The sequence below is a fragment of the Grus americana genome, chromosome 27 (genome assembly GCF_028858705.1).
Source record: "Grus americana isolate bGruAme1 chromosome 27, bGruAme1.mat, whole genome shotgun sequence".
NCBI classification, from domain to species: domain Eukaryota; kingdom Metazoa; phylum Chordata; class Aves; order Gruiformes; family Gruidae; genus Grus; species Grus americana.
Genome location: NC_072878.1, coordinates 1,715,905 through 1,743,810, shown reverse-complemented (window position 1 = coordinate 1,743,810; position 27,906 = coordinate 1,715,905). Strand labels below are relative to the sequence as shown.

The 27,906-nt window shown below is 52.9% G+C and overlaps 2 protein-coding genes across 2 annotated transcripts; one reads left to right on the top strand and one right to left on the bottom strand.

Annotated features, from left to right (window-relative positions):
- Positions 1–1,186: 1,186 nt before the first annotated feature.
- LOC129196880 (olfactory receptor 14A16-like) lies at positions 1,187–2,152 on the top strand. The gene has a single exon (XM_054804851.1). The coding sequence runs from the start codon at positions 1,187–1,189 to the stop codon at positions 2,150–2,152; it is 966 nt and encodes a 321-aa protein (XP_054660826.1).
- Positions 2,153–25,060: 22,908 nt separating this feature from the next.
- Positions 25,061–26,047, bottom strand: LOC129196879 (olfactory receptor 14C36-like). Its single transcript, XM_054804850.1, has one exon. The coding sequence runs from the start codon at positions 26,018–26,020 to the stop codon at positions 25,061–25,063; it is 960 nt and encodes a 319-aa protein (XP_054660825.1). The 5' UTR covers positions 26,021–26,047.
- Positions 26,048–27,906: the final 1,859 nt, after the last annotated feature.

Below are 27,906 nucleotides of genomic sequence, written 5' to 3'. Positions count from 1 at the left end.
AACACAGAGGTGCCCCTGGGCAGGACCCTGGTGCCAGGAGGGGGCTGCAGGGCAGAGCTGAGCACACAGAGGGTGGGATGGGCTCTGTGAGCAGGGACAGGGAGGAGAGGTGTGGGCAGAGCACCAGCTCCTGGCAGGGACAGCTCCAGGCAGCAGAGACATGGGCAGGGAGTGGGAGGAAACTGCAGCCAAGCCCTGGGCTAGGCTGCCTTCAGGCTGCTCTCTTGTGGTCCCTCACTCTAGATGTCTGCTGGGCGTTGTCTGCTGAGCAATGAGCTGACTCTGCCTTTAGGACATCCCATCATTGGGAGACCTGATTCTCTGCTTCTTCCATCCAACTGGGCTTGCGTGCTGCCCCCCAGGATGGCAAGGCTCTCCTGTAGGATCCCAGGGAGTGCTGAGCTTTCCCTTGGAGGTCAGTTCTCTCCTCTCAGAGGCCTTTACTTCTCTCTGAGAGGGGCTGTGTCCTGCCCTCTCCATCACAACTCCACCTCTGTGCTGGAAAAAAAGAGTTTGCAGATCTGCCCTTTGAAAAAGGACTCCCCTGCTCTCATCAGAGTCCAGCTGCTTTATTTTTAAAGAGTAATTTTGTGCACAGCCATCCTCGAGGTAGCACAAGCAAAAGCACAGCATAGCTGGGAACAAGACTGATGGACACTGCGGCTCTCCTGTCCTTGCCCTGAGAGAGAAGAGCCCTTTTTCCTGGCTTGTCCTAAGAGTCCACACTTTCAGTCATAAAAAAGGGGATTTCTACCACTAAATCTAGTACTCACCAGATATGATGGTGGGAAAAAAAATAACCCCACAGAGAAAATCACCATAAAGACATGCTCAGCCTCTCTTCTGCAGCCCACACTCTCTGGAGTGGTGAGTGCAGATATTGAACATTTCCATCAAGGGTGAATTGCACCTGACATCCCTGGTGACCATTGGGGGAGTCAAGAACCAGCTCCCATGTACTCACTGCAGCAGGGCAGAGCTGACTCCTTGGCAGCACAGGGGCAGAGGTCCTGCTCCTCACAGCACACTCAGCCAGCACAAAACAAAGAAAGGAAATGCCTCGGAATTGGGGGAGGGGGATGGGATGTCTATGAAAAATGGAGTGGCTTTGCTCAGAGAAGTCTGTCCGAATTGTTCCCTGTCTTTTCCTTCTTAGGCCAGTACCCCCACGTTCAAAAACCAGCAAATGTCCAACAGCAGCTCCATCACTGAGTTTGTACTCATGGCTTTTGGAGACACACGGGAGCTGCAGCTCTTGCACTTCTGGCTCTTCCTGGGCATCTACCTGGCTGCTCTCCTGGGCAATGGCCTCATCATCACTGCCATAGCCTGCGACCACCACCTCCACACTCCCATGTACTTCTTCCTCCTCAACCTCTCCCTCCTCGACCTGGGCTTCATCTCCACCACTGTTTCCAAAGCCATGGCCAATTCCCTCTGGGACACCAGGGCCATCTCCTACACAGGATGTGCTTCTCAAGTCTTCTTCTTTTACTTTCTGATGTCAGCAGATTTTTCACTTCTCACCATCATGTCCTATGACCGCTATGTTGCCATCTGCCAACCCCTGCACTACGGGACCCTCCTGGGCAGCAGAGCTTGTGTCCACATGGCAGCAGCTGCCTGGGGCACTGGGTTTCTCTATGCTATGCTGCACACGGCCAATGCATTTTCTATACCACTCTGCCAGGGTAATGCTGTGGACCTGTTCTTCTGTGAAATCCCCCAGATCCTCAAGCTCTCCTGCTCGGACACCTACATCAGAGAGGCTCGGCTTATTATGGTTAGTGCCTGTTTATTCTTTGTGTGTTTTGTTTTCATTGTGCTGTCCTATGTGCAGATCTTCAGGGCCGTGCTGAGGATCCCCTCTGAGCAGGGACGGCACAAAGTCTTTTCCACGTGCCTCCCTCACTTGGCCGTGGTCTCCCTGTTTATCAGCACTGGCATGTTTGCCTACTTCAAACCCCCCTCCATCTCCTCCACATCCCTGGATCTGGTAGTCTCAGCTCTGTATTCCATCGTGCCTCCAGCAGTGAACCCCCTCATCTACAGCATGAGGAACCAGGAGCTCAAGGATGCAGTTCAGAAACTGATGACTAGAGATTTATCAGAAGCAATATGCTGCCCATGTCCTCCTACATATCACTTCTAACAGAACTCATGACAGGCCCAGCCTGTCTTTTATATGTTTTCTAGTTCTTGATGTTATTGTTGATTTTAGTTTTTTAGTTTTCTTTTTTTCACTTCTGATAATGCTGCCCACAAAGAATTTTCATTATTCATACCAATTCTAATTCATTATCGACCTGTCTGATTTGACCCAGAGGTAGTGTAAATGAATTCCACACCCTCTGTGCATTTAAATATTAAAAAGGACCCTGCAGTGACATTTCTGACTGAGATTTTATCCCCCGAGACCTTCCCTGGAGCTGCAGAGGCCGTTCCTGTGTACAGAGTCCCTGCACAGCAGATCTCTGACACAGCTGGCCTCTGTAACAGCATTTCCACCAGGAAAGGCAATCTCCTCAGGGCACTGCCCAAAGGCTTATGTCTTTTTCCAGTCTTGCTCTCAAGAACACGCCCAAGGAAGAGACTCTGGAGAAAATTGTTGCTTTGCTTGTTTCTCCATGGGCGCAGAGGGATGAGATGAGGGTCCCAGTGTGCTCTTCCAGGGACTGAGGAATGGCTCAGGTGTTCCTTGTGGGTGGACAGCACCCACACAGATGCTGAATGGACTCCAACTAAGCTGCCTGGGGCTCGACAGCCTGTGGTAGGGCTGATGGCAGAGGAGTGTTTTTCTGGAAGGAATGAGGAGCTGCCAGGAGAGCCCAGGGGATCTGCAGGGACAGCACGTGCCAGGAGGTCAGCAGGGAATGGAGCCCACTGAGCACGAGCCTGTGCAAGGTGAAGTGCCCCAGAGATCAAGTGCTAAATGTGGGTGTGAACCAGCAAGTGAGGGTTCTGCAAGCCCAAGGGACACAGCAGGCACAGGGAAAGGAGCCTGGTGAGTGGTTCGTTTTCCCATCAGTGGACTTCCATAGACTGGATGCGGTGCAGCACCCAAACACATCTCATGGCATTGGCAATAAGGCAGGTCACCTCTGAGCAGCCTCCATGGCCACATAAGAGCCTCTGTGGGAGGCAGTCAGTGGCAGTGATGTCCCTGAGCTGGGTCTGCCACCCAGCCTGACCAGCATGTCCCTTGCAGAGTCCCCCTGTGACCCCAGGCCCCACAGCCCACTTGCTCTGCAGAGCAGCTCCCCCAGCTCAAGGGCTGTGGAGAGCATGGGCAGGGGGTGTAGGAATGGCTGGCCAGGCCAGCACAGATGTGCCCACCTTGCGGAAAGGTTCTGTGGGGAGATGGGGTGTCCTGGTGTTTCCCCAAAAGTAGGATTTGTCTGGTGGTACTCAAGGACTTCCTGAACACTTGGTTTTCCTCAGCCAGCTTCTCACCAGTCTTTTCTTTCCCAGCTGGGGGTAGGCATGAGAGTGACCAACCCAAGTGGTTGGGTTTCAGTACTTCACTGAACCTGCACAGAAGGTAGGCAGAAAGCCCTAAGCTCTGTGCTCACCAGAAGGTATGTGGCAACACAGACACAGCTGCCACAGAAGCATGCACCCACCCAGCTCTCAGGCTGCAGGGAGTGTCTGAACTTGGCACTGGCAGGGGAAGGCAGAAGTGAGATTGGCTGCCTGAGGTGTGACCAGGTGGACGATCTGCTCAGCCTGGTGGCAGAACTCTGTGAAGAAGTGGAGAGGTTAAGGAGCATCAGGGAGGCTGAGAGAGACTGGTGGAGCCAAGCTCTGCCCTCCCTGAGACAGAAACAGGGACAGCTAACAGACCAAAGCCAAAGTGAAGGGGACCCTGTATCCTCCCCTTGCCAGGCAGAAGGCAGCAGCCTCAAAGAGGGGAGTGAATAGAAACAAGTCCATGCTCAGCGTGGCAGGCGAGCCTTCTCCTCCTCACCCACCTCGCCTTCCCACGTACCCCTGTGCAACAGGTACCAGGCTCTGGCTGTGCAAGGCCACTCGAGCGAGGATGTGGATGACAGTCAAGCTACTCCAGAGGTAGCACCTAGGCCCAAAAGGCCCATGCCTCAGGTCATGACCACCCCAACAAAGAAGAAAAGGAGAGTTATAGTCATAGGGGACTCCCTTCTGAAGGGTACAGAGGGCCCGATATGCGGGGCAGACCCTCCCCTCAGAGAAGTCTGCTGCCTCCCTGGGGCCTGTGTCAAAGACATCGCTAGGAAACTTCCCAGCCTGGTACAGCCCTCTGACTATTACCCACTGCTGCTCCTCCATGTGGGTGGGGATGAAGCAGAGACACATACCACAAAAGCAATCAAAAGGGACTTCAGGCTCTTGGGATGGTCACTGAAGGATTCAGGAGTGCAGGTAATATTCTCCTCCCTCCTCCCAATTGAGGGCAGCAATGTTGGGAGGAACAGGCAGACTCAGTCCATAAATGCATGGCTCCGTGGCTGGTGTCAACACCATAACTTTGAGTTCTTTGACAATGGGACGGCCTACACGGCACCAGGCCTGATGAACCCTGATGGGATTCATCTCCCTCAAAAAGGGGAAGAAGATCTTTGCCCAGGAACTAGCGGGGCTCATCGATAGAGCTTTAAACTAGGCTCGAAGCGGGAGGGGGATAACATCAGGCTTGTCAGCGACATGTTGTGGGATGATGTGCCCAGGTTGGAGGGACAGGGTGCTGGTGAGGGCCCTCAGCCTACTGCTCAGAGACGTGCTAGATGCACTACAGCACGCTCGAAGCCTACAGGAGATGAGCTGGGGGCTCCAGATGCAACAGGAACCAACATGGTAACACTGGGAAGATACATCAAAAGAATCCCAGCCACCCCAGCCAATAAGTCAGCCTCATCGGGGGCACAACTGAAATGCCTCTATGCGAATGCACGGAGCATGGGGAATAAACAAGAGGAGCTGGAGACGTGTGCACGCCTGCAAGGCTATGACCTTATTGGCATTACAGAGACATGGTGGGACAGCTCCTATGACTGGAGTGTTGGGATGGAAGGGTACAGGCTCTTTAGGAAGGACAGGCAGGGCAGGCGAGGAGGGGATGTCACTCTGTATGTCGATGACCAGCTGGAGTGCATGGAGCTCCACCTGGGGATGGAAGAGGAGCTCACCGAGAGCCTATGGGTCAGGATTAAAAGGAGCGCTGGGGCAGGGGACATCATAGCAGGGATCTGCTACAGGCCACCTGACCAGGGAGACCGAGCAGATGAAGCCCTCTATAGGCAGACAGGAGCAGCCTCACGCTCACAAGCCCTGGTCCTTATGGGGGACTTCAACCACCCTGACATCTGCTGGAGGGACAATGCAGCTGAGCGTAAGCAATCCAGGAAGTTCCTGGAATGTGTCGATGACAACTTTCTCCTCCAAGTGATAGAGGAGCCCACGAGGAGAGGTGCCATGCTGGACCTTATTCTCACCAATAAGGAGGGCCTGGTAGGGGACGTGAAGCTCAAGGGCAGCCTTGGCTGCAGTGACCACGAAATGGTGGAATTCAGGATCCTCAGGGCAGCGAGGAGGGCGTGCAGCAAGTTCACTACCCTGGACTTCAGGAGAGCAGACTTTGGCCTCTTCAGGGATCTGCCTGGTAGAATACCATGGGACAAAGCCCTGGAAGGAAGAGGGGCCCAAGACAGCTGGCTAATATTCAAGGGTCACCTCCTCCAAGCTCAGGAGCAATGCATCCCAACAAAGAGGAAGTCAAGCAAAACCACCAAGAAGCCCCCCATGGATGAACAAGGAGCTCCTGGGCAAAGTCAAACAAAAAAAGGAAGCCTACAGAGGGTGGAAGCAAGGGCAGGTAGCCTGGGAAGAATACAGAGAAACTATCCGAGCAGCCAGGGATCAGGTTAGGAAAGCCAAAGCCCTGATAGAAATTAGTCTGGCCAGGGCTGTTGAGGACAACAAGAAAAGCTTCTATAGGTATGTTAGTGAGAAAAGGAGGATGAAGGATAATGTGGGTCCCCTCCGGAATGAAACGGGTGACCTGGTTACCCAGGATATGGAGAAGGCTGAGGTACTCAATGACTTCTTTGCCTCAGTCTTCACTGGCAAATGCTTGAGCCACACTGCCCAGGTCACAGAAGGCAGGGACTGGGAGAATGCAGAATCGCCCACTGTAGGAGACGATCAGGTTCGAGAATATCTAAGGAACCTGAAGGTGCACAAGTCCATGGGACCTGATGAGTTGCATCCGTGGGTCTTGAGGGAACTGGCGGATGAAGCGCCAGTTCATCATATTTGAGAAGTCCTGGCAATCCAGCAAAGTTCCCACTGACTGGAAAAGGGGAAACATAACCCCCATTTTTAAGAAGGGTAACAAGGAAGACCCAGGGAACCAGTCTCACCTCCGTGCCTGACAAGATTATGGAGCAGACCCTCCTGGAGACTACGCTCAGGCACAGGGAAAACCAGGAGGTGATTGGTGACAGCCAACACAGCTTCACTAGGGGCAAATCCTGCCTGACAAATTTGGTGGCCTTCTACGATGGGGTTACAGCGTTGGTGGATAAGGGAAGGGTGACATCATCTACCTGGTCTTGTGCAAGGCATTCGACACTGTCCTGCATGACATCCTTGTCTCTAAATTGGAGAGACATGGATTCAATGGATGGACCACTCGGTGGATAAGGAATTGGCTGGATGGTCGCACTCAAAGACTTGTGGTCAACGGCTCAATGTCCAAGCGCAGGCCAGTGACGAGTGGCATTCCTCAGGGATCAGCACTGGGACCGGCACTGTTCAACATCTTTGTCAGCAACATGGACAGTGGGATCGAGTGCACCCTCTGCAAGTTTGCCGACAACACCGAGCTGTGTGGTGTGGTTGACACGGTGGTGGGAATGGATGCCATCCAGAGGGACCTTGACAGGCTGGAGAGGTGCACCCGTGCAAACCGCATGAAGTTCAACAAGGCCAAGTGCAAGGTCCTGCACATGGGTCGGGGCAATCCCAAGCACAGCTACAGGCTGGGTGCAGAATGGATTGAGAGCAGCCCTGAGGAGAAGGACTTGGGGGTATCGATTGATGAGAAGCTCAACATGAGCCGGCAGTGTGCGCTTGCAGCCCAGAAAGCCAACCGTGTCCTGGGCTGCATCAAAAGCAGTGTGACCAGCAGGTTGAGGGAGGGGACTCTGCCACTCTGCTCTGCTCTTGTGAGACCCCACCTGGAGTACTGCGTCCAGCTCTGGGGGCCCCAGCACAGGAGAGACATGGAGCTGTTGGAGAGAGTCCAGAGGAGTCCAGGAAGCTGATCAGAGGGCTGGAGCACCTTTCCTATGAGGACAGGCTGAGACAGTTGGGCTTGTTCAGCCTGGAGAAAAGGTGGCTCCAGGGAGATCTAATTGCGGCTTACCAGTACCTGAAGGGGCCTACAGGAAAGATGGTCAGGGACTGTTTATGAGGGAGTGTAGTGACAGGACAAGGGGTAATGGGTTCAAGCTGAAGGAGGGTCGCTTTAGATTAGATGTTAGAAAGAAATTCTTTACTGTTAGAGTGGTGAGGCCCTGGAACAGGTTGCCCAGAGAGGTTGTGGATGCCCCATCCCTGGGAGTGTTTAAGACCAGGCTGGATGAGGCTTTGGGCAATGAGGTCTAGTGGAGGGTGTCCCTGCACATGTCAGGGGGGGTTGGAACTAGATGATCTTTAAGGTCCCTTCCAACCCTAACCATTCTATGATTCTATGATTCTATGACTTCTGCTTTGCAGTGACAAAACCCAAGGAATGAATATGCTGACCAGGAATAAAGGGGCCCTGTCTCCAGCAGGGCAGAGGAAAGGGACAACCGAGTTTACTGGGCTGTGTGGGATGGATGGCCTGACACATCAGCCCCATGGGAGTATAAAGCTCTGGGGACACCGGTGCGCATGTACTCAGATTACAAAGGGGCAGAACCCATCTGCATTTCTGGAGTGATGGGAGGATCCCAAGAACTGTCTGTGTTGGAGGCTGAGGAAAGCCTAACTGGGAAAGAGTGGCAAAAGCACCCCGTTGGGACTGGTCCAGAAGCATCCTTGGCATAGACCACCTCCAGAGAGGGTACTTCAAAGACCCAACAGGGTACCAATTGGCTTTTGGTATAGCTGCCTTGAGTACAGAGAAGATGTTTAGCCGTTAGCTTGCCAGGTCCCTCAGAGGATCCTTCTGTTGTGGGGTTGCTGCGGGTTCAAGAACAGCAAGTACCATTGGCCATGTGCTGATCCAGACTGCACTAGAAGAGGGTGAAGCTCCTGAGCACCTGCAGTGTATTGATGACATCATTGTGTGGGGCAAGACAGAAAAGGAAGTGTTTGAGAAAGGGAAAAGAGGGATCTAGATTCTTCTGAGAGCTGGTTTTGCCATACAATAAAGGAAGAGCAAAGGACGTGCACAGAAGGTCCAGGATTTAGGAACAAAATATGAAGATGGGCATTGTTATAGCCCAATGGATGTGATCCATAAAATAACAGGTTTGTTGCCACCACCTAACAAAAAAGAAACACAAGCTTTCCCAGGTGTTGTGGGTTTTTGGAGAAGGCACATTCCAGGTTATAATCTGATCATAAGCCCTCTCTATCAAGTGACCCAGGAGAAGAACAGCTTTGAATGGGTCCTGAGCAGCAACAAGCCTTTGAACAAATTCGACAAGAGATAGTTCGTGTGATAGCCATTGGGCCAGTCTAGACCGGAGGAGAAGTGAAAAACATGCTTTACAGCACAGCCAGGGACCACGGCCCCACCTGAAGCCTCTGGCAGAAAGCACCTGGAGAGACTCAAGGTTGACCCCTGGGTTTTTGGAGCCAGGGATATGGAGGATCCGAGGCCCACTGCAGTCCAACTGAATAAAAGATATTGGCAGCATATGAAGGGCTTTGAGCCACTTCAGAAGGAGTTGGTACTGAAGCACAACCCATCTTGGCACCTCGATTGCCTGTACTGGGCTGGATGTTCAAAGGGAGGGAACCCTCTCTGCATAATGAAACTGATGCTATGTGGAGTAAAGGGGTTGTGCTAATAACACAACAGGCTTGAATGGGAAAACCTCGACTGCTCAGGAATCTTGGAAGTGACCATGGACTGGCCAGAAGGCCAAAACTTTGTAGTGTCGCCAGAAGAGGACGTGACACGTGCTGAAGAGGACACACCACGTCATAAACCACCAGAAAATGAGAAGCAGTATGCCCTGTGTGCAGATGCGCCCTGTCATAATATTGTGGGAGCAAATCTGAGGTGGAAGGCTGCTGTATGGAGTCCTCCATGACGACTCGTACAAACTGCTGAAGGAGAAGGTGAATTGAGTCAGTTTGCAGAGGTGAAAGCCATCCGGCTGGCTTTAGACATTGCTGAGCGAAAAAATGGCCAGTCCTTTGTCTCTATACCGACTCATGGATGGTGTGCACACTGAGCTGAGGCAAGAGGAATCCCACCTCCTGTGGGTCTGTGGGGTGCGTGGGGGAGAGCTGAAGCCCACTCCAGTCTCCAGACTACTCACCAGAGAGGAGAGACCTGATGGACACCGCTGAATCCCTGCCCTGCGTGGGGGGAAACGATCTCTGCCTGTCACTGCTGCGGTGACCTGCCTGGCCATGGGACAGGGAGAGGGGTTAAGGGAGGGGAACATTTCAACCTCTCATAGACCACCATGCCACAGGAGGAAAAATCCCACTTCTGAAATCCATCTCTCCAGTGCTCAGAGAGGGACAGTCAGTGATGACTTCAGTCTGCGTCAGCCTACGCTCCCCAGGAGAGACCCTGATGCCTTTGAGAAGCTTCAGCCCTGGAGCCCCAGGGACATCTGCAGGGAGTGTGGGAGGGCAGAGAAAGTGTTGCCCTGGGCTGGTCCTCTGCTGCTGAGCTGCTCCAGGCTCCTGGGATGGAGGGAGCTCATGGCAAGTGGGCAGCACTGCAGAGAGACATCTCTGCCCAGGAGCAGCTCCTCTGCAAAGCGCAGAATGATTTGAGTTGGAAGGGATCTCAAAGATCATCTAGTTCCAACCTCCCTGACATGGGCAGGGACACCTTCCACTAGGCCTCATTTCCCGAAGCCTCATCCAACCTGGTCTTCAAGACTTCCAGGGATGAGGCATCCACAACCTCTCTGGGCAACCTGTTCCAGGGTCTCACCACTCTAACAGTAAAGAATTTCTTTCTAACATCTAATCTAAAGCGACCCTCCTTCAGCTTAAACCCATTACCCCTTGTTCTGTCACTACACTCCCTGATGAACAGTCCCTGACCATCTTTCCTGTAGGCCCCTTCAGTTACTGGTAAGCCGCAATATGATCTCCCTGGAGCCGCCTTTTCTCCAGGCTGAACAACATGAATGCACTCTTAGCAAATGTGCAGGTGACACCAAGCTGTGTGGTGCATTTGACATGCCTGAGGGACAGGATGCCATTCAGAGGGACCTGAACAAGCTCGAGAAGTGGGCCCATGTGATCCTCATGAAATTCAGCAAGGCCAAGTAAAAGGTCCGACACCTGGGTCAGGCAGCCCCTGGTATCAATACCTTCTGGGCGATGAAGGGATTGAGAGCAGCCCTGTGCAGCAGGACGTGAGGGTACTGGTCGATGAAGAACTGGACATGAGCTGTCAGTGTGCACTTGCAGCCCAGCAATCCAACTGTATCCTGGGCTGCATCAAAAGAACCATGGCCAGCAGGTCAAGGGAGATGATTCTGCCCCTCTGCTCTGGTGAGAGCCCACATAGAGTACTGTGTTCAGCTCTGCCGTCCTCAGTACAAGAAAGACATGGAGTGTTGGAGTGAGTCCAGAGGACATCATAAAGATAATCAGAGGGCTGGAACACCTCTCCTGTGAAGACAGGCTGAGAGAGTTGGGATTGTTTGGCCTGGAGAAGAGAAGGCTCTGAGGAGACCTTATTGCAGCCTTCCAGTACCTAAAGATGGCCTAAAGGAAGGATTGAGAGGGACTGTTTCCAAGGGAGTGTAGTGGTAGGACAAGGGGTAATGTGTTTAAACTAAAAGAGGGTAGATATGAGGAAGAAATTCTTCCCTGTGAGGGTGGTGAGGCACTGGCACAGGTTGCCCAGAGAAGGTGTGGATGCCCCATCCCTGGAAGTCTTCAAGGCCAGGTTGGATGGGGCTTCGGGAAACGAGGCCTAGTGAAGGGCGTCTGATCTTTGAGGTCCCTTCCAACTCAAATCATTCTATGATTCTATGCTTCTATGAAAACACTCTCCCGCACTGTATGCCACGGCCAAGCTGCACCTAGTGATGTCCACCTTCCACAAGGCATAGTCATACAAGAAATGATTTAGACAGCTAGGAAAGGAGAGATGAAATACAATTCAAGAGTTGAATAAAGAGTTAATAAGACCTCTGAAAGAAAGGGCAAGTTTCTAACTGCCTGAAGCTCAAAGCAGCCACCGGATGGTTGGGAGGAATCTGAATGACCAAAAAGCAAGGGGAGGGGGAAGCCTGGAGAGCCATGGGAAGGGCCTATGTCCACTTACTTTGCGGAAAAGATGCCCTTAGACACGGTCTTTTAACCAGGAGAGCTGCAACACCTGGAAGGGGAGGGAGGTTAAACACACAGTGAAATGGAGTAGTGGTAAGGCAAGAATGAGCAAAGATCAGTATTTCTTATCCCATGATTAATGCAATTCTTGGAAATCCCCATTGCGGGCATGGTGGGGAAACATTGTCATTTCATGAAAAGTACTCAAATGTTTCAGCTGATAAAAATGTGCTGACATCTCTTTGAATGTCTAAACCTGTTGTTCACCCTTCCAGGCAGATCTCAGCTGTCTGACCAAAACCACCCACGGGCACTTGTAGGGGCCCCAGCGTAGCTGAGGGGCTTGCCTGGGACTGGCAGCTGTCAGAGAGGAGCTGTGGGAGACCAGAGCCCCTGGGGAGCTGCAGGTGGAGGCTGGGCAAGGGGTCCCAGGGCATCGACACTGGCACCGAGCTTCTGTGTCCCTGAGACTGAAGGCATTCATGTCCTACAAGTAACCCCAGTTCTGGAAAACAAGTTCCTTTGCAAAAAAGGAAAAAGAACACCAAATCCCATGAAAGACCAGAATATTAGAAGGAAAGACAAAAAAGTATGAAGAATTGTAAAATTTGAAAAGTGTGTTGACACATTTTCTTTTCTTTAGATTATTTCCTTCTTCATTTCTTTTTTTATTTCAAAGACAGAGAATATATTAATTAGCATGGGTGAAGCTATAGCATTAAAAAAGTGTCTTGCACAGAGCCCCATGCCCACCCCCAAAACCTTCCTTGCCAGGACTGTTTATGTGTTGTGGATGAGTAGAATGCACCTCACTCAGAGAAGCAGCAATATGTAGTGTCGAGGTAAAATGATAATTTGACAGAGTTCCATAAGTTGGCTGGAATTTAACAAAGTGCATTCAACAGTGGTTTGACAAGGTTCAGCAGGTTTGGCCCTGTGAGGTGCCCACACCTGAGCTGTCTGTCCTCATGCACTCCTCATGCACACGGGGTGTTCAGAGACATGAGTCCTTCCCTTGCAGACGCAGAGGCAGTGCATGGCAGCAGTCACAGTGTCTCGCTGGGCTCCTGTTGCCATGTCAGGAGGCTGGGAGGCACCTCAGCCCTGCGCTGTATCGCCCTGCTCTGCACTCGCCTGAGGTGCCCCAAGGCAGGAGGAATGGACACGGGGACCTGGGTTCAAGGAAGCCCACCCCAGTGCTGCATGCAGGTGGTTTCCCAGGGGATGTTACTCTCTCAGTCAAGTGACCTGGGGACACTGTGTGTCCCACGCACCTTCATGGTGTCCCCAGGAACAGCTGTGGGCATTTGTGCTCACTCAGGTTCCTCCCACCACACGCACACCATGTGCATGCTTACGACTCGTCTGTACGATGCCAAGATGGACTTGTGACCTGGTCACTCGGTGTCCCTCCGTGGAGGCACAAACAACCCCTCTGAGCTGGGGTGGGAGGCCAGTGCTGGCAATGGTGGTTGTTCTTGGCTGCTGTGTGACGATGACCGCGGGGCAGCTCTCCTGGGGTGCCCAGCACACATGGGCACAGAGCAGGTCCTGCTCTGCTGGTGCTTCATGGCTCTGCCAGGAGGCCTGGCTGTGCGAGGACACTGCTGTGTGCCCCCACCCTGCACACTCACGCAGCTGAGGTGGACACCGGTGTTTCCCTCTCGCTGGCACTTCCCAGCCCAGACATCCCAGCCCCTTCCCAGCTCTCACCACTCCCCTGCCCTCTCCCCAGGTGAGCAGAGCATCCCAGTCTGTGCTGGTCCCTCAGCAGGAAATGGAGAAGATGGAGGCGAGTGACAGTGTCTCTCTGGCTGGCATGCTGAGGAGATCTCCATGCCAGGCAGCCTGCAGCCCCCCTGCCAGTCCCACTCCCCAGGACAGCACAGAGTCCTGGCCCTGGGGCTCCTCTAGCAGCTCCCGCTGCCCCAGTGGCAGGGCAGCCTGCCCCAAGCTGGCACCCGCAGCCAAGGCTTTCTCTTTCCATGTCTGCCCTGCACACACATGGTGGCCTGCTCTTCTCCCAGGACATCCCATCTCCCCACAGAGCCTTTCGACAAGGTGAGCACATCTGTGCTGGCCTGGCCAGCCACTCCTACACCCCCTGCCCATGCTCTCCACAGCCCTTGAGCTGGTGGAGCTGCTCTGCAGAGCAAGTGGGCTGTGGGGCCTGGGGTCACAGGGGGACTCTGCAAGGGACGTGCTGGTCAGGCTGGGAGGCAGACCCACCTAAGGGACATCACTGCCACTGACTGCCTCCCACAGAGGCTCTTATGTGGCCATGGAGGCTGCTCAGAGGAGACCTGCCTTATTGCCAATGCCATGAGATGTGTTTGGGTGCTGCACCGCATCCAGTCTATTGAATTCCACTGATGGTAAACCTCTCTTGAGAGGCCAGCTCTGTCACAGATCTGCTGTGCAGGGACTCTGTATACAGGAACTGCCTCTGCAGCTCCAGAGAAGGTCTCAGAGGAAAAATCTCAGTCACAAATGTCACTGCAGTGTTGTTTTTAATGTTTTAATGCACAGGGGGTGTGGAAATTAATTTAGAATTTCTCTGGATCAAATCAGACAGGTCATTAATGAATTAGAATTGGTATGAATAATGAAAATTTTGTGGACAACATTATCACAACTGAAAAAAAGAAAATTTTAAAAGCTAAAATCAAGAATAACATCAACAACTAGAAAACATACAAAAGACAGGCTGGGCCTGCCATGAGTTCTGTTACGGGTGAACTGTAGGAGGAGATGGGCAGTATATTGCTTCTGAAAAACATCTAGTCATCAGTGTCTGAACTGCACCCTTGAGCTCCTGGTTCCTCATGCTGTAGATGAGGGGGTTCACTGCTGGAGGCACCACCGAGTACAGAACTGCCACCACCAGGTCCAGGGATGGGGAGGAGATGGAGTTGGGCTTCAGGTAGGAAAACATGCCAGTGCTGATACACAAGGACACCACGGCCAAGTGCAGGAGGCACATGGAAAAGGCTTTGTGCCGTCCCTGCTCAGAGGGGATCCTCAGCACAGCCCTGAAGATCTCCACATAGGACAGCATAATGAAAACAAAACACGCAAAGAATAAACAGGCACTAACCACAATAAGCCCAAACTCCCTGAGGTAGGCATCTGAGCAGGAGAGCTTGAGGATCTGGGGAACATCGCAGAAGAACTGGTCCAAGGCATTGCCCTGGCAGAGTGGTATAGAAAATGTATTGGCCGTGTGCAGCACAGCATAGAGAAACCCAGTGCCCCAGGCAGCTGCTGCCATGTGGACACAAGCTCTGCTGCCCAGGAGGGTCCCGTAGTGCAGGGGTTGGCAGATGGCAACATAGCGGTCATAGGCCATGACAGTGAGAAGATAATACTCTGCTGGCATAAGAAAGTAAAAGAAAAAGACCTGTGCAGCACATCCTGTGTAGGAGATAACCTTTGTGTTCCAGAGGGAATTGACCATGGCTTTAGGGACCGTGATGGAGATGGAGCCCAGGTCAAGGAGGGAGAGGTTGAGGAGGAAGAAGTACATGGGGGTGTGGAGGTGGTGGTCGCAGGCTATGGCAGTGATGATGAGGCCATTGGCCAGGAGAGCAGCCAGGTAGATGCCCAGGAAGAGCCAGAAGTGCAAGAGCTGCAGCTCCCGTGTGTCTGCAAATGCCAGGAGGAGGAAGTGGGTCATGGAGCTGCAGTTGGTCATATCCTTGTTCTTGACACACGGACATTGTCCTAAGGAGGAGAAGACGGGAAAATTACAACAGACTTCTCTGAGCAAAGCCACTTGATCTTGCATAGACATCCCATCCCCCTCCCCCAATTCCAAGGCATTTCCTCTCTTTGCTTTGTGCTGGCTGAGTGTGCTGTGAGGAGCAGGACCTCTGCCCCTGTGCTGCCAAGGAGTCAGCTCTGCCCTGCTGCAGTGAGTACATGGGAGCTGGTTCTTGGCTTCCCCAATGGTCACAAGGGCTGTCAGATGCAATTCACCCTTGATGGAAATGTTCAATATCTGCACTCACCACTCCAGAGAGTGTGGGCTGCAGAAGAGAGGCTGAGCATGTCTTTATGGTGATTTTCTCTGTTGTTTTTTTCGTTTCCACCATCACTTCTGGTGAGTATTTTTAAGGGAAGAAATCCCCTTTTTTATGACTGAAAGTGTGGACTCTTAGGACAAGACAGGGAAAAGGGCTCAGGTCTCTGTGTCTCAGTGCAGAGTCAGGAGAGCTGCATTGCCCATCAGTCTTGGTCCCAGATGCCCTGTGCTTTTGCTTCTTCTACATTGAGGATGGCTGTGCACACAAATTACTCTTTAAAAAAAAAAGCAGCTAGATTCTAATGAGAGCAAGGGAGTGCTGTTTCAAAGGGCAGATCTGTAAACTCTTCTTTTTCAAGCACATAGGTGGAGTTGTGATGGAGAGGGCAGGACACAGCCCCTCTCAGAGGGAAGCAAAGGCCTCTGAGAGGAGACTGGCAACCCATGAGGGATGGCTCAGCACTCCCTGGGATCCTACAGCACAGCCGTGCCTTTCTAGGGGACAGCACGCGAGACCAGTGAGATGCACTAAGCAGAAAATCAAGTCTCCTGAAGATGGGATATCTTAAATGGAGAGTCACCTCATTGCTCAGCAGACATCTAGAGTGAGGGACCACAAGAGAGCAGCCCGAAGGCAGCCTAGCCCAGGGCTTGGCTGCAGTTTCCTCCCACTCCCTGCCCATGTCTCTGCTGCCTGGAGCTGTCCCTGCCAGGAGCTGGTGCTCTGCCCACACCTCTCCTCCCTGTCCCTGCTCACAGAGCCCATCCCACCCTCGGTGTGCTCAGCTCTGCCCTGCAGACCCCTCCTGGCAGCAGGGCACTGCCCAGGGGCACCTCTGTGTTGGCAGGTCTTAAGGAGAAGAGCAGATCAACCCTGAAGGCACCACAAAGGTGATGTGAATGCTTTCTGTAGGCAGAGGAAAGGGTGAAGTGACTTTATCAGGTGCCTTGAAAACCCTGTTCATCACTCACTGTAATGCTGGAGGAGTCTTGGACTCCTGTGCAAACCTGACAGCTCCATCACTGTTTCCTCGTACCATCACAGCAGGGAATTCAAAGCACCAACCCTGGGAAGCACCTTTCTTTCCATGTAGCCCCTGCCTTGACGTGCTTCTTGAAAAGTGCCCTGGGAAATGTCCCAGGGGTGATCTGGAGCTGTGAATAACCCTGATCCACACAGCACCCTCAGACCAGCAGAAGGACCCTGCCCTGCCCTTCCAGGGGGTCACTCCTTCCACCCACAGCTTCTCCCTGCAGTTGCATGGGGAGCTCCCTGAGCAGGCTGAGAGTTGACACGGGAAGGCAGAAGATTCCCCTGGTGTGGAGGGACCGTCCTCTGAAGTACAGCCCTGGGCACCTCCAGCTGAAAACTGGCTACACAGCTATTTAAAATTGCCTAAAAAAGCCCACCCCCTCCATAAGCTTCAGCCGTTCCAGCTTTAGGAGATGCCTCCGGGAACTACAGCTGCATTGCCCTGCACCCAGAGACTTACCGTGTCAAGGGCTCTCAAGATTTCTCCTTCCATGAGCTCTCAGTCATCCTCCCAGTCCTGACCGCCTTTAAGCTCTTCACCTGCCTTGCTCATCTCCCTGAGATACCCTGGCAGTGCCCTTCGCCCTGCTGCGCTTGGCAGAGGAGCTGCTCCTGGGCAGAGATGTCTCTCTGCAGCACAGCCCACTTGCCATGAGCTCCCTCCATCCCAGGAGCCTGGAGCAGCTCAGCATCAGAGGCCCAGCCCAAGGCGGCATGTTAATGACCCCTCTGGTGGGTTTGGGGATGAGTCCATGAAGCTCAGACCCTGAGAGGAAGCTGATGAAACCTCTCCAGAAGTCACAGTGCGATGCAAACTCCACAGTTTCTTGGAGCATTAATGGGTCCCCCTGAGGGCCATCCCTGACAAAGCAACTCTGGGGCTGGTTAGAGCAGGCAAGTGGAGGCAGTGATGACAGGTAGGCAAAGGCAATGGCAAGGTGGCTCTGATGCTGAGTAATCCTGGGTGTGTTTTATTGAGCCAAAGGGCCAAGCCCTGACCCCCAGCCCCTGGGAGGGGAGGTCCTGTCCCACACCCAGGGCTCAGGGCTCTTCCTGGGGCAGAGGTTTGTGGGGACATGCAATGCCAAGTGCAGGACAATGGTACGACACCTCCCAGGCTCTTGGGTGGAGACAAGGAGGCCATTAGGCCCTCGTGCTGTAAGGATTAGGTGTCTCCTGGTAGGCCTTGCTGACCCAGACAACAGCCACAGCCAATGGGAGCAAGACCTCAGCTCTGTTGGGGGCTTTCAACTTTGTCATCTCCCTTGACCATCTCCACCACAGGTTGTCCTATGGTGTCCTAAGCCTGCACCTGTTTCCTTGAAGGCTGTGGACATCCACTGTGCTTGCCAACCTTGCTCTCACTTGAGCATCTTCCTACCCTGACTGATATCTCTCCATCTTCATGGGCTGTGTGTTGAAATACAAAGCTTTGGCTAATCCAGACTGTTTCTGGGTGGCCTCTTGTACCACAGCACTGCACTTGGAGTGATGTTTCATGTAATTCAAAGTTACGTGAAACCTTCCTATCCAGTCTCAACTTCCAAAGCTTCACTTTGTGCCATTATTTCTTTCTCGTGTTGTTTCCCAATGTTGAGAAAAACTCCACCATCTCTGAAAGCACACTTCAACCAGTCTCAAGATAGTCTGGGTGGCCATGGTCGTCCTAATGCAGACCTGTATGCAGGTGGCCTTGTTCATGGCTTGAGCCATGAGGAGTTGCAGGGCTCTACAGACACAGGCAGGAATTACCATGAACACAGTCTCCAAAACACTGAATGTGATTTCAAAACCAGCCCGTCCAGGATCAGTGGATGTATTCAGTTTTCATGGCAAGGTTTTTATAGCAGGGGGAGCTTCAGGGGTAGCTTGTGTGAGAAGATGCCAGCAGGTTCCCCTATGTCCAATAGATCCAATGCCAGCCAGCTCGAAGATCAACGTGCCGCTGGCCAAGGCTGAGACAATGAGCCATGGTGGTAGCACCTCTGTGATAACTTATTTAAGAAGGGAGGGAAAAGAACCAAACCACCAGGAGCAAATGCAGTCAGAGAGAGGGGAGTGAGAAGATGTGAGAGGAACAACTCTGCAGACACCAAGGTCAGTGAAGAACGATGGGAAAGAGGTGCTCCAGGTGTTTGAGCAGAGATTCCCCTGAAGCCCGTGGAGACGACCATGGTGAGGCAGGCTGTCCCCCAGCAGCCCATGGAAGTTAGCAGTGGAGCAGCTATCCACCTCCAGCCCATGGAGGACTCCATTCTGGAGCAAGTGGATGCACCTAAAGGAGGCTGTGACACTGTGGGAAGCCTACGCTCCTGGCAGGACCTGTGACCCTGTGGAGAGAAGAATCCACGCTGGAGCTGGTTTAATGGCAGGACTTGTGACCCCGTAGGGGACCCACGCTGGAGCAGTCTGTTCCTGAAGACTGCACCCCATGGAAGTGACCCACACTGGAGCATTCCATGAAGAACTGCAGCCCGTGGGAAGGACTCATGTTGGAGAAGTTCGTGGAGGACTTTCTCCCATGAGAGGGACCCCATGCTCAGCAGGGGAAGAGTGTGAGGAGTCCTCCCTCTGAAGAGCAAGGAGCAGCAGAGACAATGTATTGGGACAAACAGACAAACTGCTTGGGAGGGGAAGGAGGTCGAGAATATTGGGAGTGAAGTTAAGCCTAAGAAGAAGGGAGAGGCTGGGGAAAGGTGTTTGAAGATTTCTTCTTACTTCACATCACACTACCCTGATTTGATTCATAATAAATTGAAGGAATTTCATAGAAACATAGAATCATAGAATGTTTTTTGTTGGAAGGGACCTTAAAGATCATCTAGTTCCAACAGCCCTGCCATGGGCAGGAACACCCTGCACTAGCCCAGGCTACCCAAAGCCCCATCCGACCTGGCCTTGTCCAACCCTGCTCATTGTGATTCTATGATTCTATGACTCTGTGACTCTGTGACCCTATGACTATGATTCTATGATACTATGTTTCTATGTTTCTGTGTCCTGTGCAAGTTGGTGTGACCCTATAACTGTGAGCAGTGAGTATGACCCTCCTGTGAGCAGGAGGTTGGACTAGAGCCCTCCTGAGGTCCCTTCCAGCCCAAAGGATTTTGTGTTTCCCTCCACTACAGGGCTCTTCCCTTGGTAGTGGTAGGGAAAGCACTCAGGTTCCCTGTCACCATGGAAAAAAGTCAGACCTAAGTACGGTTGGATCAAGTGCAGCTTTCTTGTCCCACTCCAGTCAGTCTCTCTCAAGCTGAAGGCCATTTGGCAAGTACCTCCAAACAGCCCTGATCATATCCTTGAGCCAAAGGGCCTTCACCTTGTATTTTCTTTTTGGCCTCTTTTGCCCCTCCCAGGTTCCTCCCTTTGATCACCCTCTTGCCTTCCCATACAAACAGCCCACCTCTGGTTGCCCTTTCCTCATCGGCCCTGGTTTTGCTTGCTTTGTACCCTCACTTGGTGTTTCTGGGATGGTTACCATGTTAACACCGACCTTGGCTTGCTCTTTCATTTAAGTGAAGGCTCAGAGAAGGACAGCAGTAGCTGGAGAAATCTGGAAAGTTGCTCTCAGAGATGAGACGGAAACACCAAAGCATTCAGGCCAGAAGGGACCTTGGGAGTACTCCAGAGCAACCTCCCGCTCACTTCAGGATGAACAGTAAATTCCCACCATGTTCCTCAGGGCTTTCTTCAACAGTGTCCTGAAAATGTTTCCTGGGGATTTTGTCTGAGATCATTGGGGGCCTCCAGGGAACTCTCTGAGGAAGCTGCGGGTGCCTTTTGCTGCCAGGTCAGGAGAGTCACAGGATTCCTTGACTCCCAGCAAGTGGCTAGTAACCTTGAGCAGCTTCTAACAAACTCTGTCCACTGTCCTTGATCAAAAGGTGCATTGCTGAGAGGCTGATGAAGCTTTTCTGGCCTTTGGACTATTATCCCCTGGTGTTCTTCCATGTAGGTACCAAGGATGCATCCAAACTGGGAAAGTATTGAGCATCACTACATGGCTCTGGGGGTGATGGACAAGGGCTTGGTGGCCTAGGTGGGAATTTTGGAGCAGTGAGAATAGCCAACAGTCATGTGAGGCAGTGATGGATGGAATAGGCCAGCAAAGTGTGATATGAACAAAAGGAAGATAACCATCAGGAAATCAGGGCTGGAGTGGAATCACCTCAAGCGAATGCACCCAAGTCAGACAGTGGCATTGGGACAGCCTTGTGGTGAACGATCTCATTCCCTTTCTGGACAATCAGCACGGCTGGGCACCTCTCTGAAGTGCCTGTGCACTAATGAGCACAGCGTGGGGAACCAAGAAGAGGAATTAGAAGTTTGTGGGCAGTTATGGAGCTGTGATCCCATTGGGAAAAGAGACATTCTGGGATACCTCACACAGCTGGAGTGCTAGGAGGGAGGGAGGGAGGGAGGGATGGATGGATGGATGGATGGATGGATGGATGACACATCTTCAGGATGACCTGGACGTTTTTTTGCAGAGAAGAAGTTCTCCTTTAAGTGAGAGAACAGTGGGAAGGCATGGAGCTCTGCCTTGGGATAAATGATGAGCCAGTCGAGAGCTTATGGGTCAGGATTAGCAGGCAAACCAACATGAGTGACCTTTTAGTGACTGCCTGTTATTGAGTGCTCGATCAGGAAGAAGTGGAGAGGACCTTCCTCAGACCACTGGAAGAAGCCTCATGTTCTCACACGCTGGTCCTCATGGGGGAATGCAACCACCTTGGTAGTTGCCTGAGGGGCAACATAGCAGGGCACAAGCCATCCAGAAGGCTTCTGGAGGACATGAGTGACAACTTCCTAAGGATGCAGAGATGGGATTAGGAAAACCAAAACCCATCTCGGGTTTAATCTGGTGTCCTGGTTTCAGCTGAGACAGAGTTAATTTTCTTCCCAGTAGCCAGTCTGGGGCTATGTTTGGGATTTGTGCTGGAAACAGTGTTGATAACATAGAGATGGTTTTGTTACACAGAGATGTTTTTGTTGTTGTTGTTGCTGTTCTTGCTGTTGTTGCTGTTCTTGCTGTTGTTGTTGTTGTTACACAGAGTCAAGGCCTTTTCTGCTCCTCACACTGCCCTGCCAGCAGGATGGCTGGGGATGCACAAGAAGTTGGGAGGGGACACAGCCGGGACAGCTGACCCCAACTGACCAAAGGGACATTCCATACCATATGACATCATGCTCAGCTTATAAACGGCTTGGGGTAGAGGAAGGACAGGGGGGAGCGGCAGCATTTGGAGTGATGGCGTTTGTCTTCCCGAGTCACTGTTACATGTGACAGAGCCCTGCTTTCCTGGAGATGGCTGAACACCTGCCTGCCGATGTCTTGCTTTGCTTGCACGTGTGGCTTTTGCTTTGCTTATTGAACTGTCTTTATCTCAACCCATGAGTTTTCTTACGTTGACACTTCCAATTCTTTCCCACATCCCGCTGTGGGGGAGTGAGCGAGTGACTGCGTGGTGCTCAGCTGCTGGCTGGGGTAAAACCACAACAGTCCTTTTTTGGCGCCCAACATGGGACACGAAGAGTTTGAGATAGTAACAGATTTGATTGGAATGTGCTGGATTGAATTTATAGCTGTTATTGCTGTTTAGCTATTAATTGGCAGGCTCCTGTGCTTGCCATGGGCTTGCTTGCCTTACTGTGTAGTAGAGTCCTGTGCTCGTTAGTGGCTGCTTTTTGCTTTTGCTGCTCGCTGTGCTGCTGTACTGCTTATCATCTTACTCTGCTGTGCCTGGGAGCAGTTTGACAACAGCAATGGCAATGTGTCTGGGCTGGCAGATAGCCAGGGCATTGCTGCTGTTTCTGTGCCGCTGTCCTGGACAGGCTGGAACTCCTGTGTGCACTCAAGTTGAAGGCACTGTGACCTGTGGATGAGTCCACATGGGAGCAGGACACCCCAAAGCATCTATGGCCATGGTTATATCTGTGCTGCAGCAAGTATAGCTCTGGAGGGATTGTGAGCCAGGGATAAGTCCATGCTAGAGAAGGTACACCGGGGAAGCATCTGTGTCTGTGCATGGGGTCATGCTGGAGCACCTCGAAGTGTGTGGCCGTGGATGAGCCCGCGACATCGTGGTGCTCAGTTGCTGGCTGGGGTAAAACAATGACATCTGGTGAGGGACCTGAAGAACAACAAGAAAAGGCTTCTACAGGTACAGAGAGAACAGATGCAAGACCAGGGAAAATGTGGGCCCACTGGTACATGGGCCACAGGCCCTGATGACAAAGGATATGGAAAAGCCCAAGACACTCAGTGCCTTCCTCATCTTAGTCTTCACTGCAAAAAGTAGCCATCAGGCATCCCAGGGCCCTGAGACCAGAGGGGAATCTGGAGCAAGGAAGACTTAACGCTTGGTGCAGGAGTCTCAGGGTAGGGACCAGTTAAACAAACCAGACACACATAAGTCCACGGGTCCTGAGGGGATGCCCCCATCAGCAGTGTGCCCTGGTGGAAAGGAGGACAACAGCCTCCTGGACTGCCTTAGGAAGAGCAGTGCCAGCAGGTTGAGGGAGGTGATCCTTCCTGTCTACTCAGCACCGGTGACTCCACTTCTGCAGTGCTGTGTCCAGTGCTGGGCTGTCCAGGACAAGAGGGGTATGGGCTTCGTGGAGTGAGTCCAGCAAACAGGGCCACAAAGACGATTAATGGACTGGAGCGTCCTTCGTACGAGACGCTGAGAGAGATGGGACTGTTTAGCCTGGAGATGAGAAGGCTGCAAGGGGATTCTTGTCAATCTAGACGAATATCTGACGGGAGGAAGTGAACAAGAGGGAGTCAGGCTCTTCTCAGTGATGCCCAGCCATAGGACGAGAGGCAATGGGCACAAACTGAAACACAGGAGGTTCTCTCTGAACATCAGGCAACACTTTTTGACTGATCACTAGAACGGGTTGCCCAGAGAGATTGTGGAGTTTCCATCCATGGAGATACCCAAACACTGTCTGGACATGGTCCTGCACAACCTGCTCCAGCTGACCATGCTTGAGTAGGAAGGGGTTGTACTAGACAGCCTCCAGATATGGGAAAGTGTGGGGCATGGCATGAGAACTGCCAGAGGTGACAGAGAACAGTGTGAGAAGGGAACACAGGTACAGGCAGCACCGTGTGTCCCGGCTGGGTCTCACAGGCGGTTGAAGAGCAGAGATGTGAGAAGTGACCGGACTGCAGAGATAACTGAAGGGGAGCATCAGGGATCTTGTTGTCGGTCAAGTCTTGCAAGGCCTACAGTGCCCTGGGGAGCCATCAGAGAGGCCATTGAAGGGGCCAGGTGACGCAGGCAATGGTATAGGAACTAGCCAAGTTGGGGATGGGAACAGCAACCTTGGGATCAATGGGGCAGAAGTAATTGGTGAGGGTTGTTCAGTGGGGAGGAGAGTGGGGCAGAGAAAGGGAGGGATCCAAGTGGACTGGGAGGAAGAATCGTGTGGAAGGGGAGAGGCGAGGGATGCAAGGAGCCAGCTGCATGTGGGACAGGGTCAGGTCAGTGCTGGTCCAGCCCAACCCTGTGCCTGCTCACCGTGGTCTGTCCTGCCTTCTTCTTCAACTCTGCTCCTGGCTGTTTGCTGTGTGACTCTTCTCACCAGCGTGTGTCTGTTTGGGGGTGAAGATATGTACGTGCTTCTGTGGCCACGTCAAGCGGGGCAGGCTGGAGGAGGAGGACAGCAGGATGTGGAGAGACCCAGGGCTGGAGCGGCCTGGTGAGGAATGGCCCCAAGGCTGCACAGGGCACCTGGGCAGACCCAAAGCCCAGGCCCACACTGGAGGGACTGTGGCTGTGTCTGTTCTGGTGGGTACGTGCTGCAGGGGATGCACAGACCACTTGTCACCTTCACACCAGACCAGCCGGAGAGGGGACTGGGAGGGGTCTGTTTGTGGTGGTCATGGTGGTGTGTGTGCTGCTGGAGGTGTGGTAGCTGTAAAGGTGCTGTCCCTGGTTGGAGTTGGTCTGTGACGGGTCACCTCTGTCCATCTTTGTTTCCTTGCAGATACCGGGATTTAGCACTTTATGGGTGAATCCAGCATGGGCCATCGCTCACCTTGGGGTGGGTCCAGTCACTGCCCACCACAGACATCTGCAGGCAATGATGAGCTTTCCTCTCCAAAACACAAGGAGAAACAGGCCCTTTTGGGGTGAAATTCCTTGGGCCTGTTGCTTACATCAGATTTTGAAGAACAGCTCAATTCTAAGGAACTGCATTGAGGACATGCCACTTTATTGCAGAGGTGCCATGAGAGAGTCTTCTCTGACCCAGGGTTAGGCACTTCTTTTATACAGGTGAGACACAGCAAGTTCATTCCTCAGTAGCAGTCAGAAGAATCTAAATATTCATTTAGGAATAGAATAAACACCAACACAAATATTAAAAACAAACAAACGAACAACCAAACAAAACAAACCACAGCACAACCAAAAACCAAACAGATAACACTGACGATAATGATAAATACAAACAAAATAAAGGTCTGCTATTAGATAGTCTGAGAGTCACTTCTGAAGAGACATGGAAGGTTCATAATGACTCAAAAACATCCATGAAATCACTTTCTTAATGGCCTCCTTGAGCTCCTGGTTCCTCACGCTGTAGATGAGGGGGTTCACTGCTGGAGGCACCACCGAGTACAGAACTGCCACCACCAGGTCCAGGGATGGGTAAGAGATGGAGGGGGGTTTCATGTAGGCAAATGCAGACGTGTTGATAAACAGGGAGACCACGGCCAGGTGAGGGAGGCACGTGGAAAAGGCTTTGTGCCGTCCCTGCTCAGAGGGGATCCTCAGCACAGCCCTGAAGATCTGCACATAGGACAGCACAATGAAAATGAAACAACCAAATGCTACACAGACACTAACCACAATAATCACAACTTCCCTGAAGTAGGAATGTGAGCAGGAGAGCTTGAGGATCTGGGGGATTTCACAGAAGAACTGGTCCAGGGCATTGCCATGGCAGAGTGGTATAGAAAATGTATTGGCCGTGTGCAGCACAGCATAGAGAAACCCAGTGCCCCAGGCAGCTGCTGCCATGTGGACACAAGCTCTGCTGCCCAGGAGGGTCCCGTAGTGCAGGGGTTGGCAGATGGCAACATAGCGGTCATAGGACATGACTGTGAGGATAGAATACTCTGCTGAGATCATAAAGAAAAAGAAAAAGACCTGTGCAGCACATCCTGTGTAGGAGATGGCCCTGGTGTCCCAGAGGGAATTGGCCATGGCTTTAGGGACAGTGGTGGAGATGGAGCCCAGGTCGAGGATGGAGAGGTTGAGGAGGAAGAAGTACATGGGGGTGTGGAGGTGGTGGTCGCAGGCTATGGCAGTGATGATGAGGCCATTGGCCAGGAGAGCAGCCAGGTAGATGCCCAGGAAGAGCCAGAAGTGCAAGAGCTGCAGCTCCCGTGTGTCTGCGAATGCCAGGAGGAGGAACTCAGTGATGGAGCTGCTGTTGGACATGTGCTTCCTCTGGGCATTAGGACCTGTCCAGGGAGGAAAAGTCAGTGAAGAGCTAGGGGAGACTTCTATGAGGAAGAGGCTTAGTGATGAGCGAGGAGAGCCGGTCAGTCCATCAGCCCTGGTCTCAGCCGCCCTGTGCTGGCACCTCTTTGAGCTGCAGGTTGATCGCACCCGGACGTTCCCCCCAAAAGGAGCTGGGCACTGCTGAGAGCAGAGGAATCCATTTCCCAAGTGCACATCTCCAACCCCCTCAGCCTGTCTCACTCTACCTGAGCAGGATCTCAGCCCTCCCCTCCCAGCTGGGAACACAGAGGGCTCTCTGCAGCTGTCTGCAGGCAGCCACCCAGCAACGTTTTCATGGCCTTAGCACTGAGGGGTCTTCTCCATGGGGCTCCTGGGGAACACCGGGATGCCATGGGAGAGCTGTGCCCTGGGGGAGGGCAGCCTGCAGCCCAGCAAGACCCCTCAGGGAAAGAAGCAAATGTCCTAAAGACGGGGTGTCCTAAAGAAGGAAGAATGGGGTCATTTGTATCCCCTGCAGCCCAGGCATTAGGCAGGGACTTGGACACTTCATTCCCATGGACACATCTGCATGGCAAGACCCACAGGGCTGGTCTCTGAGCTGCGTCTGAACCCCACCCCCCCATCCCAGCAAACCTGGTGATACGATCAAGGGGAGCAGAGACAGGAGGGGAAACCCAGAGAAATGCCACAGTGCTGCTGCCGATGGAGGCACTCGGGTATTTGGTAATGTCCGCTCCTCAGGGGTCAGGCTGCCGAGAAGGTGACCTTCAGGGCAGAGGCTCCGCTGGGTGGGAGAGCAGAGCAGGGGGTTTCTCCGGGGAAGGTGTCTGCACTGCAGGGGATGGCAGGGAGGTGCCCCAACCCCCCTTCCACAGCATTTCTGGGAACAGCTGCCTCTCGCTCCCTGCCCATGTCTCTGCTGCCTGGAGCTGTCCCTGCCAGGAGCTGTTCCTCTGTGCTCAGGTCTCCTCCCTGCCTGTGCTCACAGAGCCCATGCCACCGGCTGTGTGCTCAGCTCTGCCCTGCAGACCCCTCCTGGCAGCCGGGCACTGCTCAGGGGCACCTCTGTGTGCAGGGGCTAAGGAGCAGCTCAGACAAGTCCTAATGGGAACTGGGCTCTCAGTGCCTTCTCCAGAGCACAAAAATAAAGTCCCTTCTCCCCCTGCCAACCCCGTTGACAATGATGAGACATCTCAAAGCACAGACTCCTTCCTTTCAAGTAAATTCTGCCATTTTCCTCCTGCACACAAACATCCTCCCAGAAGATCCCACAGGCTGTGGGATGTACCAGCTTGAAGAGAGCCCTCCAGCAATCACAGCTGCTTTTCCCTGCAGACACAGACTTACCACGTAGGGGGCTGTGAAGAGTTCTCTTTGAATCAGCTCTCAGCATCCTCTCACCCCAGGCTGCCTTTAACCTCTCTTCTCCTCCCTCCTCTCCCCTCGGTGCCTGCAGGCAGTGCCCTCAGCCCTGCTGCGCTTTGCAGAGGAGCTGCTCCTGGCCAGAGATGTCTCTCTGCAGTGCTGCCCACTTGCCATGAGCTCCCTCCATCCCAGGAGCCTGGAGCAGCTCAGCAGCAGAGGACCAGCCCAGGGCAACACTTTCTCTGCCCTCCCACACTCCCTGCAGATGTCCCTGGGGCTCCAGGGCTGAAGCTTCTCAAAGGCATCAGGGTCTCTCCTGGGGAGCGCAGGCTGACGCAGACTGAAGTCATCACTGACTGTCCCTCTCTGAGCACTGGAGAGATGGATTTCAGAAGTGGGATTTTTCCTCCCGTGGCATGGTGGTCTATGAGAGGTTGAAATGTTCCCCTCCCTTAACCACTCTCCCTGTCCCATGGCCAGGCAGGACACCGCAGCAG

Excerpts from the sequence above, each read along its gene's own strand:
- LOC129196880 (XM_054804851.1), top strand. The coding sequence starts at position 1,187 with ATGTCCAACAGCAGCTCCATCACTGAGTTTGTACTCATGGCTTTTGGA.
- LOC129196879 (XM_054804850.1), bottom strand. The coding sequence starts at position 26,020 with ATGTCCAACAGCAGCTCCATCACTGAGTTCCTCCTCCTGGCATTCGCA.